Source organism: Pseudorasbora parva, chromosome 7 (assembly GCF_024679245.1).
Source record: "Pseudorasbora parva isolate DD20220531a chromosome 7, ASM2467924v1, whole genome shotgun sequence".
NCBI classification, from domain to species: Eukaryota; Metazoa; Chordata; class Actinopteri; order Cypriniformes; family Gobionidae; genus Pseudorasbora; species Pseudorasbora parva.
Genome location: NC_090178.1, coordinates 30,399,450 through 30,413,266, shown reverse-complemented (window position 1 = coordinate 30,413,266; position 13,817 = coordinate 30,399,450). Strand labels below are relative to the sequence as shown.

The window sequence follows — 13,817 nt, the reverse complement described above, 5'->3', positions numbered from 1 at the left end:
TAGGTTCCAATGGCCATAGTATGGATGACAATCTTGAATGATTTTGACTGTAAAATAATGGCATTTTACTTTTAAAAGATTGGGTTATGAAAAAAAAAAAAACATTGTTTTGCAATAAAAACAGCAACAGTATGTTACAACTTCACGAGCCACGCCAGGCCAAATGCATGGAAAAAACTGGAAAATAATATATATATATATATATATATATATATATATATATATATATATATATATATATATATATATATATATATATATATATATATATATATATATATATATATATATATATATATAAGCCTGATCAAGATGTTTGGTCTGGAAACTCACCATTGACAGGGCTCAATCCGAGGGGCGGATAAACGGTTGTATTTCAAACTCCCTCTGCACGGTGTGCACGCAATTGGATAGCGCTACAACCAGCCAGAGCAAGTTGAAAGATTTTAAAATTTCACCGTATCCAGTAGCGCGGGAAGGGGGGTGCTGCGGGGGCTGCAGCCCCCCTCGTTATAGCATCAGCCCCCCTGGTGGGGGGCTGTGGACTAAAATTATATTGTATTTAAAACATGAAATGAAATAAAATAAATTAAAATAGACTGACATAACATACTGTGTTTTAATGGGATTAAAATAATGGGCCGTGGATAAGATATAAACGAATTAATAATTATTTTAATAATTCATCAGGAAGTGCTTTCGTCACCATCATGTCACCTTGCTCTCGTTTGGTCATGGTTAGCAATAAGCAGCAGAAACGTATTTGTAGACTTTTTTTGAGTAACGTTACTACTAACACGGTTAAGAAAAGTAAAATTTGGAAATCTTCTCAAATAAAGTATGTAAACAACAACGACGCTGACCACATCAAAACAAACTCTGTTCAGACATCCGCGAGGTTTGTGAGCTGGACGTTAACATGTAAGTTAGCCTACTCTCACCAGTCTGCTGAGGTCGGGACACATGATATTTTACAAACGTGATTATGAATCATTATTTCTCCAAATATGCACACATGATGGACTAAAAGCCCTGGCAGATGCTGAATATTGTATGTAGCCTATGAACACAATTAAAAAGAATGCTTTATGAGTGATGATTAAAGTGTGTCTGTGTATGATCCATGGGCGTCGGAACCATTGTGTGTCGTGAGGACAAGACTCTCCCACTTTTAAAGGGATACTTCACTGCCTTTTCATATTAAACTATGTTATTCCCTTAACTTAAACGAGTTGATACATACCTCTCTCGTCTCAGTGCGTGCACTTAATCTCTCTGACACGCAGTGACAATCTGATAGCATTTAGCTTAGCTCCCTAAGCCTAGTTCATTCACTATGGAACCAAACAGAGATCAAGTTAGAAGTACCAAACACCTCCACGTTTCCCCTATTTAAATACAGTTATACGAGTAGTTGAACGATCAAGTATGGTGACAAAATAAAACGTGGCGCGTTTCTAATCGGATTAAAAAGGAGAACTATAATGTATGGTGGATTTGCACTTCTGAGAGTACTTCGGCTCGGCGCAGTAAAAAGTCCCGGCCGAAACATCTTCCCTCACATCTCCCTATTGACAGAAATGAGAGAGTGAGGGGGAGGTGTGAGGAAAGATATTTCGGCCGGGACTTTTTACTGCGCCGAGCCGAAGTACTCCCAGAAGTGCTAATCCGCCATACGTTATAGTTCTCCTTTTTTAATCCGATTAGAGAAGTACATAGTTTTATTTTGTCACCATACTTGATCGTTCAACTATTCGTGTAACTGTATTTAAATAGGGGAAACGTGGAGGTGTTTGGTACTTCTAACTTGATCTCTGTTTGGTTCCATAGTGAATGAACTGGGCTTAGTGGGCTAAGCTAAATGCTATCAGATCATCACCGCTCGTCAGAGAGATTAAGTGCACACACTGAGACGAGAGAGGTATGTATCAACTCGTTTTAGTTAAGGGAATAACATAGTTTAATATGAAAAAGCGGTGAAGTAACCCTTTAAAGACCAATGATATATTGGACCCACTCACTTTTATCGTCACTAATTCAACACACGTCTGTTTACCTACCCCTAACCGAGAAAAACGTATTAGGTGTTTGACTCTTTTTTTCCACTTTTCTAATATTTTCTCAAATTTTATTGAAAATAAATGCCTTTCTGATCTGTGATATGAAAAGGGAGTAGAGCGAGTTCGGCAAAAGGCAGGGCAAATAATTCAGTGATTTCCGTAATTTTGTCTGGCGCAATCAATAGCGCAATTACTCCAGCAAAAACAAATTCTGAGACCACCCACAGTTTTGCTTCCGACACCCATGGTATGATCGCGTTTTAACAAGTAATTCATTTTAAACAACAATAATCTGGGGCGGTGGGTCCGTCTGTGCTCTTTGACGGTAAAGGGGGGTTCTACTACAACACCTGTCTGGTCGCCACAGACAATATAATGACGTCACACATTTTCCGACCCAACTTTGTTTCAGCCCCCCCGGAATTAAACGGCTTCCAGCGCGCCTGACCGTATCCGGTCAGCAAAACTCATAAACTATGTAATTACCTTTGTAATTACCTGTCCATCAAAAGCTCTTTATCCAATCAGAGTAGATCACTGTTAAGCCCACCCCAACGAGAGGTTTGTGTCAAAAGAGCAAACGAAAAACTGAGAAACGTAAGCAAAATCTTTGGCAATGCATTTACAATCCACGATTTGCGAAAACAAATCTTTGAAAAACCTTAACAAAGAATGAAGCATACTGAATATCATGTTACATTTGTACGACTGAATTCATTTTTTTTTTTCATTTTCACTGTGTTTTTCTTCTTTTGTAATGGCATATTTTTGATCATTTCTGAAAAAGTTTTGTTCAGTTTTATAAAGTTTTGTTCAGTTTTATTGAGACAAAGTTAATTCCATACCAGAACACCCATGGAAAAAAAACATTACTAAAGAACCTTTACAGAATTCATCAGTATGTGTACTATATGTGAACTCCTAAATCAACCGCTTTTGACCCTCCCGCCTTTTGCCCATTTTCTGTTATCCGGGAGTGACACGCGATGACTCGCTCACAAGATGGAAACGCCCAGCTCGACCCTACTTTAAGCTTCATAACGGCTTTTCAGAATCCTATGGGTGACGTCACGGACACTACATCCATATTTTTTTTTACAGTCTATGGTCAAAACACAGTTCACACAGCAGGAGTTTCAGATTCAGATTCAGATTCAGATTCAGATATTTAGCATGCCAAATATCTCACCGGCGTAGGCGATTCTCTCTGATCGCGTCTTTGATCATTCACACTGCATGATTATTACTCGCGTGCACGAGCACCGATTTGCCTATGATCTCGGGCATTTGTCGGCGATTTCGCAAAACCTGTCGGCGACTCAAAATCGGGCAAATGTACTGAATGCATGCTGCGCAAGATCACGCACACGTTCTCTGTGCATCAACAGGCTCTCACGCGATTACTGTACAACACCACAATTGCGCTCTTCAGAAACAATCGCAGAATACGACGACAGAGCTCGTGTTTTAAAGCAAAGCAAACTCTGGAATGAACAAATCTAAAATGCGCTGAGAGTCTCTATTCAGCTTGGCCTCACATTAGCACTGTTTGGATGAATTAGATTACTGGATCACTGAACACTTTCCCAGAGTTTAATGCTTAAGCTCACAAACAGAGAATCAGGTTAAATAGTTAGAATAGAAAATTTCCTCCTACCAGGGTCCCCAACAGGTGCAGATGCTCAGTGTGACTGACTGATCAACTGCGTGATGCAAATTATGTTGCAGCGTCACGTAGGCTACTTCTGTAATTTATTTGCGTTAAATTATTTTAACGCGTTAACGACTTTTAATTAATCTCATGCGTTAAGCCCTAATATATATATATATATATATATATATATATATATATATATATATATATATATATATATATATACACACTCACCTAAAGGATTATTTGGAACACCTGTTCAATTTCTCATTAATGCAATTATCTAATCAACCAATCACATGGCAGTTGTGTCACAGTTGGTAAATCCGCTCTCATTCTAGTCTTGTGTGTGGTGTAGGTGTATGTTGTGTGGGTGTGTCTCATTACATTGTTTGTTCTGGTGGGCGTGGCTGCTCAGTATCCTGATCCTGATCTCCATGTTGTAAGATCGTTGTTTGAGTCTCCTGTGGTGTGTGCCTCTTCCTGGTTTCCTTGTGTTTCCTATGTACTTGACTCTGGACTCTTCATTCGTTGATCTCATCACGGACTCAGCTAGAGGTCAGAGGAGAATGAGCCGACTGATTCAAGCTGATAGAAGAGCAACTTTGACTGAAATAAAGACTCTTTACAACTGACTCAGTTGAACTGAGGTATGCAGCACAGCTTTTGTAAAGCCACAACATGCACAACCTTGAGGCGGATGGGCTACAACAGCAGAAAACCCCACTGGGTACCACACATCTCCACTACAAATAGGAAAAACAGGCTACAATTTGCACAAACTCTGATGAGTCTCCATTTTTGTTGAGATATTCAGATGGTAGAGTCAGAATTTAGCGTAAACAGAATGAGAACATGGATCCATCATGCCTTCTTACCACTGTGCAGGCTGCTGGTGGTGGTGTAATGGTGTGGGGGGTGTTTTCTTGGCACACTTTAGACCCCTTAGTGCCAATTAGGCATTGTTTAAAGGTGTCATGAACTGGCTTTTATTTATTTATATATAATGTTGTCTGAGGTCAACTAATGATGTTCGTGTGGTTTTTACATTCAAAAACATCATAACTAAGTAATAGGCTATTTTCTACACTGGTTTTGAAGCTCTCTCCAAAACGCTGGGTTTTGGTGGGCGTGCAGCACTGGAGACTTGGAAGTAAACGCCCACGGCTAGGATTGCATAAGATTTGCATATTTAATGAGCTTAAGGTCCCCTGTCAGTTCAGAGAGAGGAGAGAATGAGGAAGAAGCAACCAGAATGATTATCTTGAGCACAGGGCTCGTAAACTTCTTAATCAAACAAACACAATGTTTTATTTCTCATCGACCCGAGATTGATTGGACTATTATTTTTATATTACACATAACCCGCAAGATCGGACGATATAAGTGTGAACCGTGCGCACACACATACACGTTTGGAGCGCGCACCGCCATTCAGATGTCAACTCGAGAGAGACTGAGAGAGAATGGCAGAACAAGAGAAGCAGAACAACTTTGCGATACCTGGCCCACACAATGCCTGAGTCCAGCGTGCTGAGCTATGTTCTGTTAGACACGTTCACATAAGCAAAACGATCTATAACAATGCAGTACTATTACATATAAAATGCAATACAATACATGTGTTGCACCATTCCTGTCGGATCCAGATCCCACATCGACCGGAAATTTGTTTACAAATTTTTCCGCAGTGAACTGAAGTGAATGTCTTCCCCATTTGAGCTGGAACTTCATTAAAAATAAAGTTCAACCACTCATTCCTAATATTAGGATCCGAAGGAAGCTTATGCAGTGACTGTTTTCTTCCCCAACCAGGAATAGTGCATTATCTTAATCTTCCTCTGCATATTTATTGTTGTTGACCAACTAGCACGAGCCCTCCATGAGTCGGTGGGCGGGGCTACTGGATTAGATGCGCTGTAGAGGCGGTGTTTTGTCTTGCACTGACGTCAGTATGAAGCACAGGACCATTTGCTGAGCCTGGTGTCTATAAAAGCTTTTCTTTGACTAACAAGGAAGTTTTCAGCTCTATAAACCTTTTATATATCAAAAGCTCAAGGGAAAGTTGATTGTTTCTGACCATGTCCATCCCTTCATGACCACCATGTACCCATCCTCTGATGGCTACTTCCAGCAAGATAATGCACCATGTCACAAAGCTTGAATCATTTCAAATTGGTTTCTTGAACATGACAATGAGTTCACTGTACTAAAATGGCCCCCACAGTCACCAGATCTCAACCCAATAGAGCATCTTTGGGATGTGGTGGAATGGGAGCTTCGTGCCCTGGATGTGCATCCCACAAATCTCCATCAACTGCAAGATGCTATCCTATCAATATAGGCCAACATTTCTAAAGAATGCTTTTAGCACCTTGTTGAATCAATGCCAGGTAGCATTAAGGCAGTTCTGAAGGCGAAAGGGGGTCAAACACAGTAAGTATGGTGTTCCTAATAATCCTTTAGGTGAGTGTGTGTATAATATATATATATATATATATGTGTGTGTGTGTGTGTGTGTGTGTGTGTGTGTGTGTGTGTGTATGTATATACAAAACAGTAGGCACAAAATATAGGTACAAATGTCCCCACAAATGCGATAATATAATCCAAAATCCTTGTCCTTGTGGAGCTTTGAGTTTACAGTAACGTTGTTTAAAAAAAAAAAAACTTTTTTTTTCTGTGATGGGTCTCAACAATGTAATATAAACCTGAGATTGTGGGGACCAGCCAACGGTTCATATTCATATTCGATTTATAACCATACTAAATTGTTGTTTTATTTAAAATTGTACAAATCTGAATGTGTGATAGGCAGGTTTAGGGGCAGAGGCAGGGGCGGTGTAGGTGGATGGTACAACAGTGTAAAATCCATTATATCTAAGGAAAGTCCCCAAAATTCACAAAAACGTGTGTGTGTGTGTGTGTGTGTGTGTGTGTGTGTGTGTGTGTATTAGATCCCATTCTGATCTGTACTTCTTAATTAAAAATTTTCCACAAACCAGTCCACCAGGAAAAGTCAGTGTGCTCCAGTGCAGTGCCATTACATCCCAGCTAATTTCACAATAAGCTGTGGCACTGTGATGCTTAATGGTTTTCCTTCTTCTGTGCAGCTTTGAGGGAGGCAGAACTCCTCCCGGCCATTCCTCGGTTTGCTCTCTACTGCCACTGTAATGCTTAAGAGGAGGGCAGTGTGAACAGGGCTCTGCGTGCACTGACAAGTGCGTTTAACTCCCTTAGAATTCCTCCAGCAGAAATGCACGTCTATCCAGCGCCTATTCGGCGACATTTCTCAAATGTTGCTCTCTATATTCTCTAGTTTTTTAGCTCGGAATTGTCATTTGACCCACCTTCCTTATAAAAGACATGCAACTTTGGAAGAGCTTGGCAACCAGGTAGTGGACAGCTGTACAGCAGCATGCTGTTTCTAGAAAACAACACTCCCTGGATCTTCGCTGAATTAATCCATGGATACCTCGTTTGTGGATGTATATTCAGATGGTTTGATTGACGTCTAAGTGGAGGGAATACGCAAAAAGGCGAGGGAGAATGGCTTCGAAAGAGCGACTGTACGAGCTGTGGATGTTATATTACACTAAGGTGAGTCACGAGCAGGCGATCGCGAGCCGCTCGACACCTGTTGGCTTCTGAGTTTATCTTGTCGCAAACTTGCCACTGTCATTTAATATCATGTTGCATCCTGCATGTATTTATACGGCAAATATATTCGCCATAATTCCTTGACCCTTTTTTTGTTGAAACAGTTTCAGGAAGTGCGCCTGTGGTTCATTTTTTGGGAAGGTTGCGCGTGCACGTAGGCTACCCAGTGAAAACATTTGACGGTCACTTAATATATATTTAATTATGTTGTTATGAAGCGATTGACAGTTGTGATGACGAGGACTGGTGGTATTTTAGCTAAGAATGACAGTTCAGTTGATGTTTACAGTTATTCTGTGCAGTTCTAGTTACCTGTGTGAGCCAGGTAATGCTTCCTCCTCGTCTTTATAGGATAGGCTACGTTTACACGAAAAAGATGTAGCTACTTAAAAAAGTTGTTCCTTTGTATTTTTCGTGTATAGACGACAATGTTGTAAAAATGATCCCGTTCACCTGGACGGTTCCGCGAAAACGATTAAAAACGCTGTATTCTGCTGCCAGCCCAGTAGTCGGCGAAATACGCACCTGAACACGTAATGCGCATGACGTCACCGTTTTCACGTCAGCAGTAGCGTTAATTTAGCTTTAGCAGTAACGTTAGCTTTGTCCAATTTTATATATATATATATATATATATATATATATATATATATATATATATATATATATATATATATATATACTAGGCCTACATAAATATTTCATAAAACATAACACATTTTTCTTAAAGGGTTACTTCAGCGATTTGCATATGGCGTTGTATCAGTAGAAACCCTGGAGTATATTCGAATGATCGTGCCCAATCTTCAAGAAAATGGATTTGCGCATCTCTCTCACACACTCTCACACACATACGCACTTTAAGCCTGTTGTTCTGATGTTTGTTGCGCCATTTCGAAGATATTCTCAAGTATAAAGTCTCATTAAAGATTTCACACACATCACAATGACGGTGATCCATGTGCAAAGCTGCAAACTCCATCGCGTTCATGTGTTTGGAGTTGTTAGCATCCCCTCAGCTGTCGCGCCAACTGCCGCAAATGAAACTTATGTTCAGCGTCACATCCTGAAGCTCAACACACAGTTGTCTTCATTTAAAAATAGCGAGACTAAATATTACCAGTGCTGATGCCACTCTCTCTCGCATTGCGGTCTTTGATCTCGACATGAGCTAAAAGCGAAAGTTAAAGAACGACACACATTCATTGCATTTTACCGTGAAATTAGTTTCTTTATTAAAGGGGTCATATAATGCCACTTTTATACAAGGTAATATGATTCTTTAGTGTCTAAAAGAAAACTTTGTAATATACTTTAATTAAAAATTCTCATTAGTATTGTAAGAAAACACTTATTTTACCTGGTCAAAAACAGCTCTGTTTTCACCAAGCCATTTCGGTGCATATGGCTTTAAATGACAAATGACCCCGCCTCTCTGTTGTGTAGGGCAGCGCCAAGATTGTTGCCATTGACAACAGAGGCGAAATAACTGCTACACGAGTCTCTGAGGACAGATCATAGGCCGTAAAAAAGATCAACTCTATTAATATTAACCAGAGTTGGACCGGGACAAGATGACAGCTCCAACGAAATTCGACATTTAAGGCTAAACATGGCGTTTCTGAATGGTTGGTTAACATAATGTCACTTTGATCTATCTTTATGTACTGGCAGGGTATGTTAGTTCATCGACAGATTGATGTTATACCTAATGCCAATACAAACTTTTTTTTCTGTTAATGTCAGTTTGTCAGTGATGCGTAACGTTATTTATGCATTGTAATAACTGTTACAACACGATTAATTTTTAGACAGTAAACAGACACTGTTATAAACTATCTACATAATTAAGCGTAGTGTTAACTTACCACATCCACGTTAACTTTAAAACCAGTGGACAGAGTTTGTAATAACACAATAACCATAACGTGTTGTTCATTATAAATGTGGGATTATGAATTATATTGAGAACATCATACATAGAAAGCATGCCGTAATTTAACGTTACCCTGTGAACTTTAGCTGCAGTTGATCATGAAGCGTTTCAACTTCTTGTGGAGGGGCAGCATAAACACAGAGCTGGTACAGATCTTTATTCAGGAGCAGCTGAATTAAATGTTCGGATTAAGGAACATCAGAATGTCTGCTGTGTTCATTATTACACCCAAGAACAGAAAACTACAATCGCCCAGCTTACAATCGCCGGTTCATTGGAAGAACGCTTCTCTTCACTATGAATAAGAAATGGACATGCCCCAAGAAGAATGGCTGTGATGACAACACCCTCTGGCGGTGTATACAAAGATCACATTTTGCGCTCCTGCATATTTGTAAGAGAGATTAAATTATATTCTTAAAACAAAATGTAAAGTTAGACGTCCATATTCCATCTGAAACTCTGTCATGATGGCCACTTTGATGGTCAGCAGCTGAAGCCTGCTGTAATGGCTCACTATGAGTTCTTTATGAATGGCTACCATGGTAACCAAAACAGCAGGTGCAGGATACAAGAAGCACCAGAGGTCACCATAGAGAAATGTTTTAGTAGTGCTGTTTTAATTTGGTGCTGCTCACACTCTAAAATATTAGCAGATTGCATGGAATAACAGTTGTGTGAATTATGCAGTAGTGTTCTAGTCTGGTCTTGCCATTGGCACAAAGTTGTCCAGATAGCTTGGAGTGTTTCTCTAGATCTCCTTCATGATATAATCCAAAAAGGAAACCTTTGTTATTCCATTCCCATGTACTCACATACAGCTAACAGATATCCACACATGCTAACTTGCTAAGTAAATATGATTTTCTGTGAAACAATGATAAAAGCTGAAGTGTGTGTGAATTTTACACGCATATTTATGGGATAGTTTCCCCCACATGGTTGACAGAACAATGCGTGTTTTGAATTCTATTTGATACCCTCTGCTGGCTACTGTCTAACTAAATTCTTACTGGATAAGGGCCATAGTTGAAAATGTGCTTGTTTTTCTCTGGGCTCATGAGGCTGCTGTGCTCTATTTTAAATCAATTTAAAACTCTCTTCACCTATTATGCAAGTCATTTGACCGTAGAATGAGTCCTGTGTCCTCCCAATGTAATGAGGTCTCATGGAAAAGCTAGTAAATTTGGACTGACACAATGTTTGCCTTTGTAAAGCGTGTTGTATCAATTGCAATTACATGTTATATCAAAGTCTGGCTGTTAGTTTAAAATCAGCATGAAATTAAAGTTTGTCCAGTCAATTTTCTAAAATATGTTTCAAAAAATGTTTTGACCTCATGATTTGAAATGTTTTGACCTCGGGCCGGAGTGCCTCTAGAACAGGTGTCCAGGCGTGCTCTGGTCTTCACGGATGCCTCGGCCTTGGGCTGGGGTGCCACGTACAACGGGCATGCATTGTCAGAGGTTTGGACGGGCCCGCAGCTGCATTGGCACATCAATTGCCTTGAGTTGCTGGCAGTACATCGTGTGCTGAGCCGCCTCAAAGGCCAGTTACGGGGCAAAGATGTACAGATCCGTACAACACTGAAACCGTTGCGTACATCAACCGTAAAGGTGGTCTACGCTCTCGTTGCATGTCGCAGCTCGCCTGCCATCTCCTCCTCTGGAGTCAGAAGTGTCTGAGGTCGCTTCGGGCCATTTATGTCCCTGGTGTGCGCAACCGTGAGGCCGACGAGCTGTCACGAGTTATGCTTCGGGAAGAGTGGCGGCTCCCCCCAGGTGGGCTAGCTGATTTGGGTTCAGTTCGGGATGGCACAGGTCGACCTGTTTGCTTCCCCAGAAACATCCCACTGCCGGTGGTTTTATTCACTGACCAAGGGCACACTCGGCACGGATCGCTGGCCCTGGGGGTACTCAAAAGTTATACTCGAGTAAAAGTATATATACCTAAATAAAAAAATGACTGCAGTAAAAGTAGAAAGTCCTCCATTCAAACATCACTTGAGTAAAAGTACAAAAGTATCTGATTTAAAACGTACTCAATGGTTTATTTCTTCATTTGTCTTACATTAACTCATGATTATTTGTGCTTTAGGTAGGCATGAATTAATGCATATTAGTGCACCTGTATTCAGGGCCGGTGCTAGCCATTTGGGTGCCCTAAGCACAAATGCTTGGCGGTGCCCCCCCCCCCCCCAACACCCCACCACCCAACCCACCCTACCCTATCCTCCCCTCCCCAAACAAACACCCACCCACCAAAGAAATAACTACCATTCAGAATTTCTTATTTAGGTTCTCTTTACTTCCAATATAACTGCTGCAAATGAATAATTGAAACTGAACAATGTAAACACAGAAAGTTAAAAGTGCAAAAAAAAAGTTTTGTGTAAATAGAATAAGTCTATGAATTTTATAAAGTATGAATTTTAAAGTGCACGTTTTAAACTGCTAATAACCATGCATAACTGCACAGTACAAATTACTCAACAGAGGGACTACATCTCTATAAAGAGTCCATTCTGCTATTCTATAGAACTATATTAAACATTTTCACTACCATCAGTTGTCAGAGGCCCTACAGAGGCACACGTCTACATTTCCTAGCTGCAAAATCAGCTATCAGGTCATCATATGACAGTTTCTCAGCCATGTCCCCATTGATAACCACAAGACAAAATATTCAGGGATTCTACTGAAAACCAGAGGGAGTCTGGCACAGAGATTCACCTTTTTCTCGACTAATTTGGTCTAGGCCTATGTTTTGAAGTACTTAAATTGTCTGGTTGTAATTGGTTGCAATCACTATGGCACATCCAGTTAGAATGCAATAAGGACTCTGATGTTTCTTCTGTAACATTTATTCTCCACCATAAGTCGGGGCAAGTTTGTGGTTCTGAAAATATACATACAAATTGGTAAATAACAATATACAAAAGGATGCCAATAGCAGTACACATAAATGATGTGTAATTATGATAACAATGGACAAATAACAGTACAAAGTACTAAACTGTTACACAAGAAATGAAATCCGCACTTACTAGCCTATAAATTGTCATGTAGGCTTATTTTATCATCATGTAAGAATCCTGTTCTGAGCGGGGCTCGAACTCCCGGCCGTAACGTCATTAGCGCCATTCCGGCTGCCTTTATGTAAACAACACAACGGTGCATTTACGGCATACACATTTAGCTCGCGAATGTACAACAAAGAATATTGCACTCATGGTAAATATATGTAAACATGTCTTATAATAATTATAGTACAGAGGAATACTCGTTCTCCATTAGAATTGTCTATGCACGATTGCGATAGATAAGGATCTATGCTACTAATACTTTCAGTTCGCGGTAAACTATGATTTTAAACAATCATAGTACATTATTATGTACACATGACAGTCCTTCATAACAGCCTATATTACTTTTGTATTGCATTTGTATATTAACATGCTTTTAGAAATATTTTATGTGTTATTTATACTAGTAGGCTAGCCTATTGTGATGATTTTTTCACGACCCAGATTTTTTGGTGCCCCCCCAAGCACTTGGTGCCCTACGCGCAGTGCGTGATGTGCGTGTGCGGAGCGCCGGCCCTGTGTCTTATAATAATTATAGTACAGAGGAATACTCGTTCTCCATTAGAATTGTCTATGCACGATTGCGATAGATAAGGATCTATGCTACTAATACTTTCAGTTCGCGGTAAACTATGATTTTAAACAATCATAGTACATTATTATGTACACATGACAGTCCTTCATAACAGCCTATATTACTTTTGTATTGCATTTGTATATTAACATGCTTTTAGAAATATTTTATGTGTTATTTATACTAGTAGGCTAGCCTATTGTGATGATTTTTTCACGACCCAGATTTTTTGGTGCCCCCCCCAAGCACTTGGTGCCCTACGCGCAGTGCGTGATGTGCGTGTGCGGAGCGCCGGCCCTGCCTGTATTGCAAAGTGTTAGCGATGTTTTCATAGTAAATAGTGTGCCGTGAAATAAAATAAAAATTTGGGAAACACTGAGCTAACGTTAGTGTGGCAAACCTGACTTGTCAGCTTTTCCAAGACTGGAATCCACGACTGGATCATCCATGACCGACCAGACCGGTTTGTAAAGCAAGTGTAATAAATAGTTGGAGCGGGCATGGGGAAATGTTTTGGAGTAAAAAGTAAACTTTGCCTTTAATATTGTAATGGAGTAAGAGTAAAAGTAGATGCAAATAAAATATACTCAAGTAAAGTACAGATCCCCCCAAAAAATACTTAAGTAAAGTATCAAAGTATTATTCATTCATTACTTACCCTCATGCTTGCACAGACACTGTGCAAGGTCAGGGAGGACGAGGAGCAGGTCCTGCTGGTGGCCCCGTATTGGCCCCACCGGACTTGGTTCCCGGAACTCATGCTCCTCGCAACAGCCCCTCCTTGGCCGATCCCTCTGAGGAACAATCTTCTGATTCAGAGATGGGGCACCCTCTGGTACCCGTGTCCA

General features: G+C 40.2%; 1 protein-coding gene across 2 annotated transcripts in view; it reads left to right on the top strand.

Moving 5' to 3' along the window:
* Positions 1-6,918: 6,918 nt before the first annotated feature.
* nbeal2 (neurobeachin-like 2) overlaps positions 6,919-13,817 on the top strand; it is a 105,648-nt gene continuing 98,749 nt past the window's right edge. For both annotated transcript variants that reach the window (XM_067449035.1, XM_067449034.1), the window contains exon 1: positions 6,919-7,314. In XM_067449035.1, the coding sequence (XP_067305136.1) occupies positions 7,264-7,314 (51 nt within the window). In that variant the 5' untranslated portion in view covers positions 6,919-7,263. The remainder of the gene's footprint in view (positions 7,315-13,817) is intronic.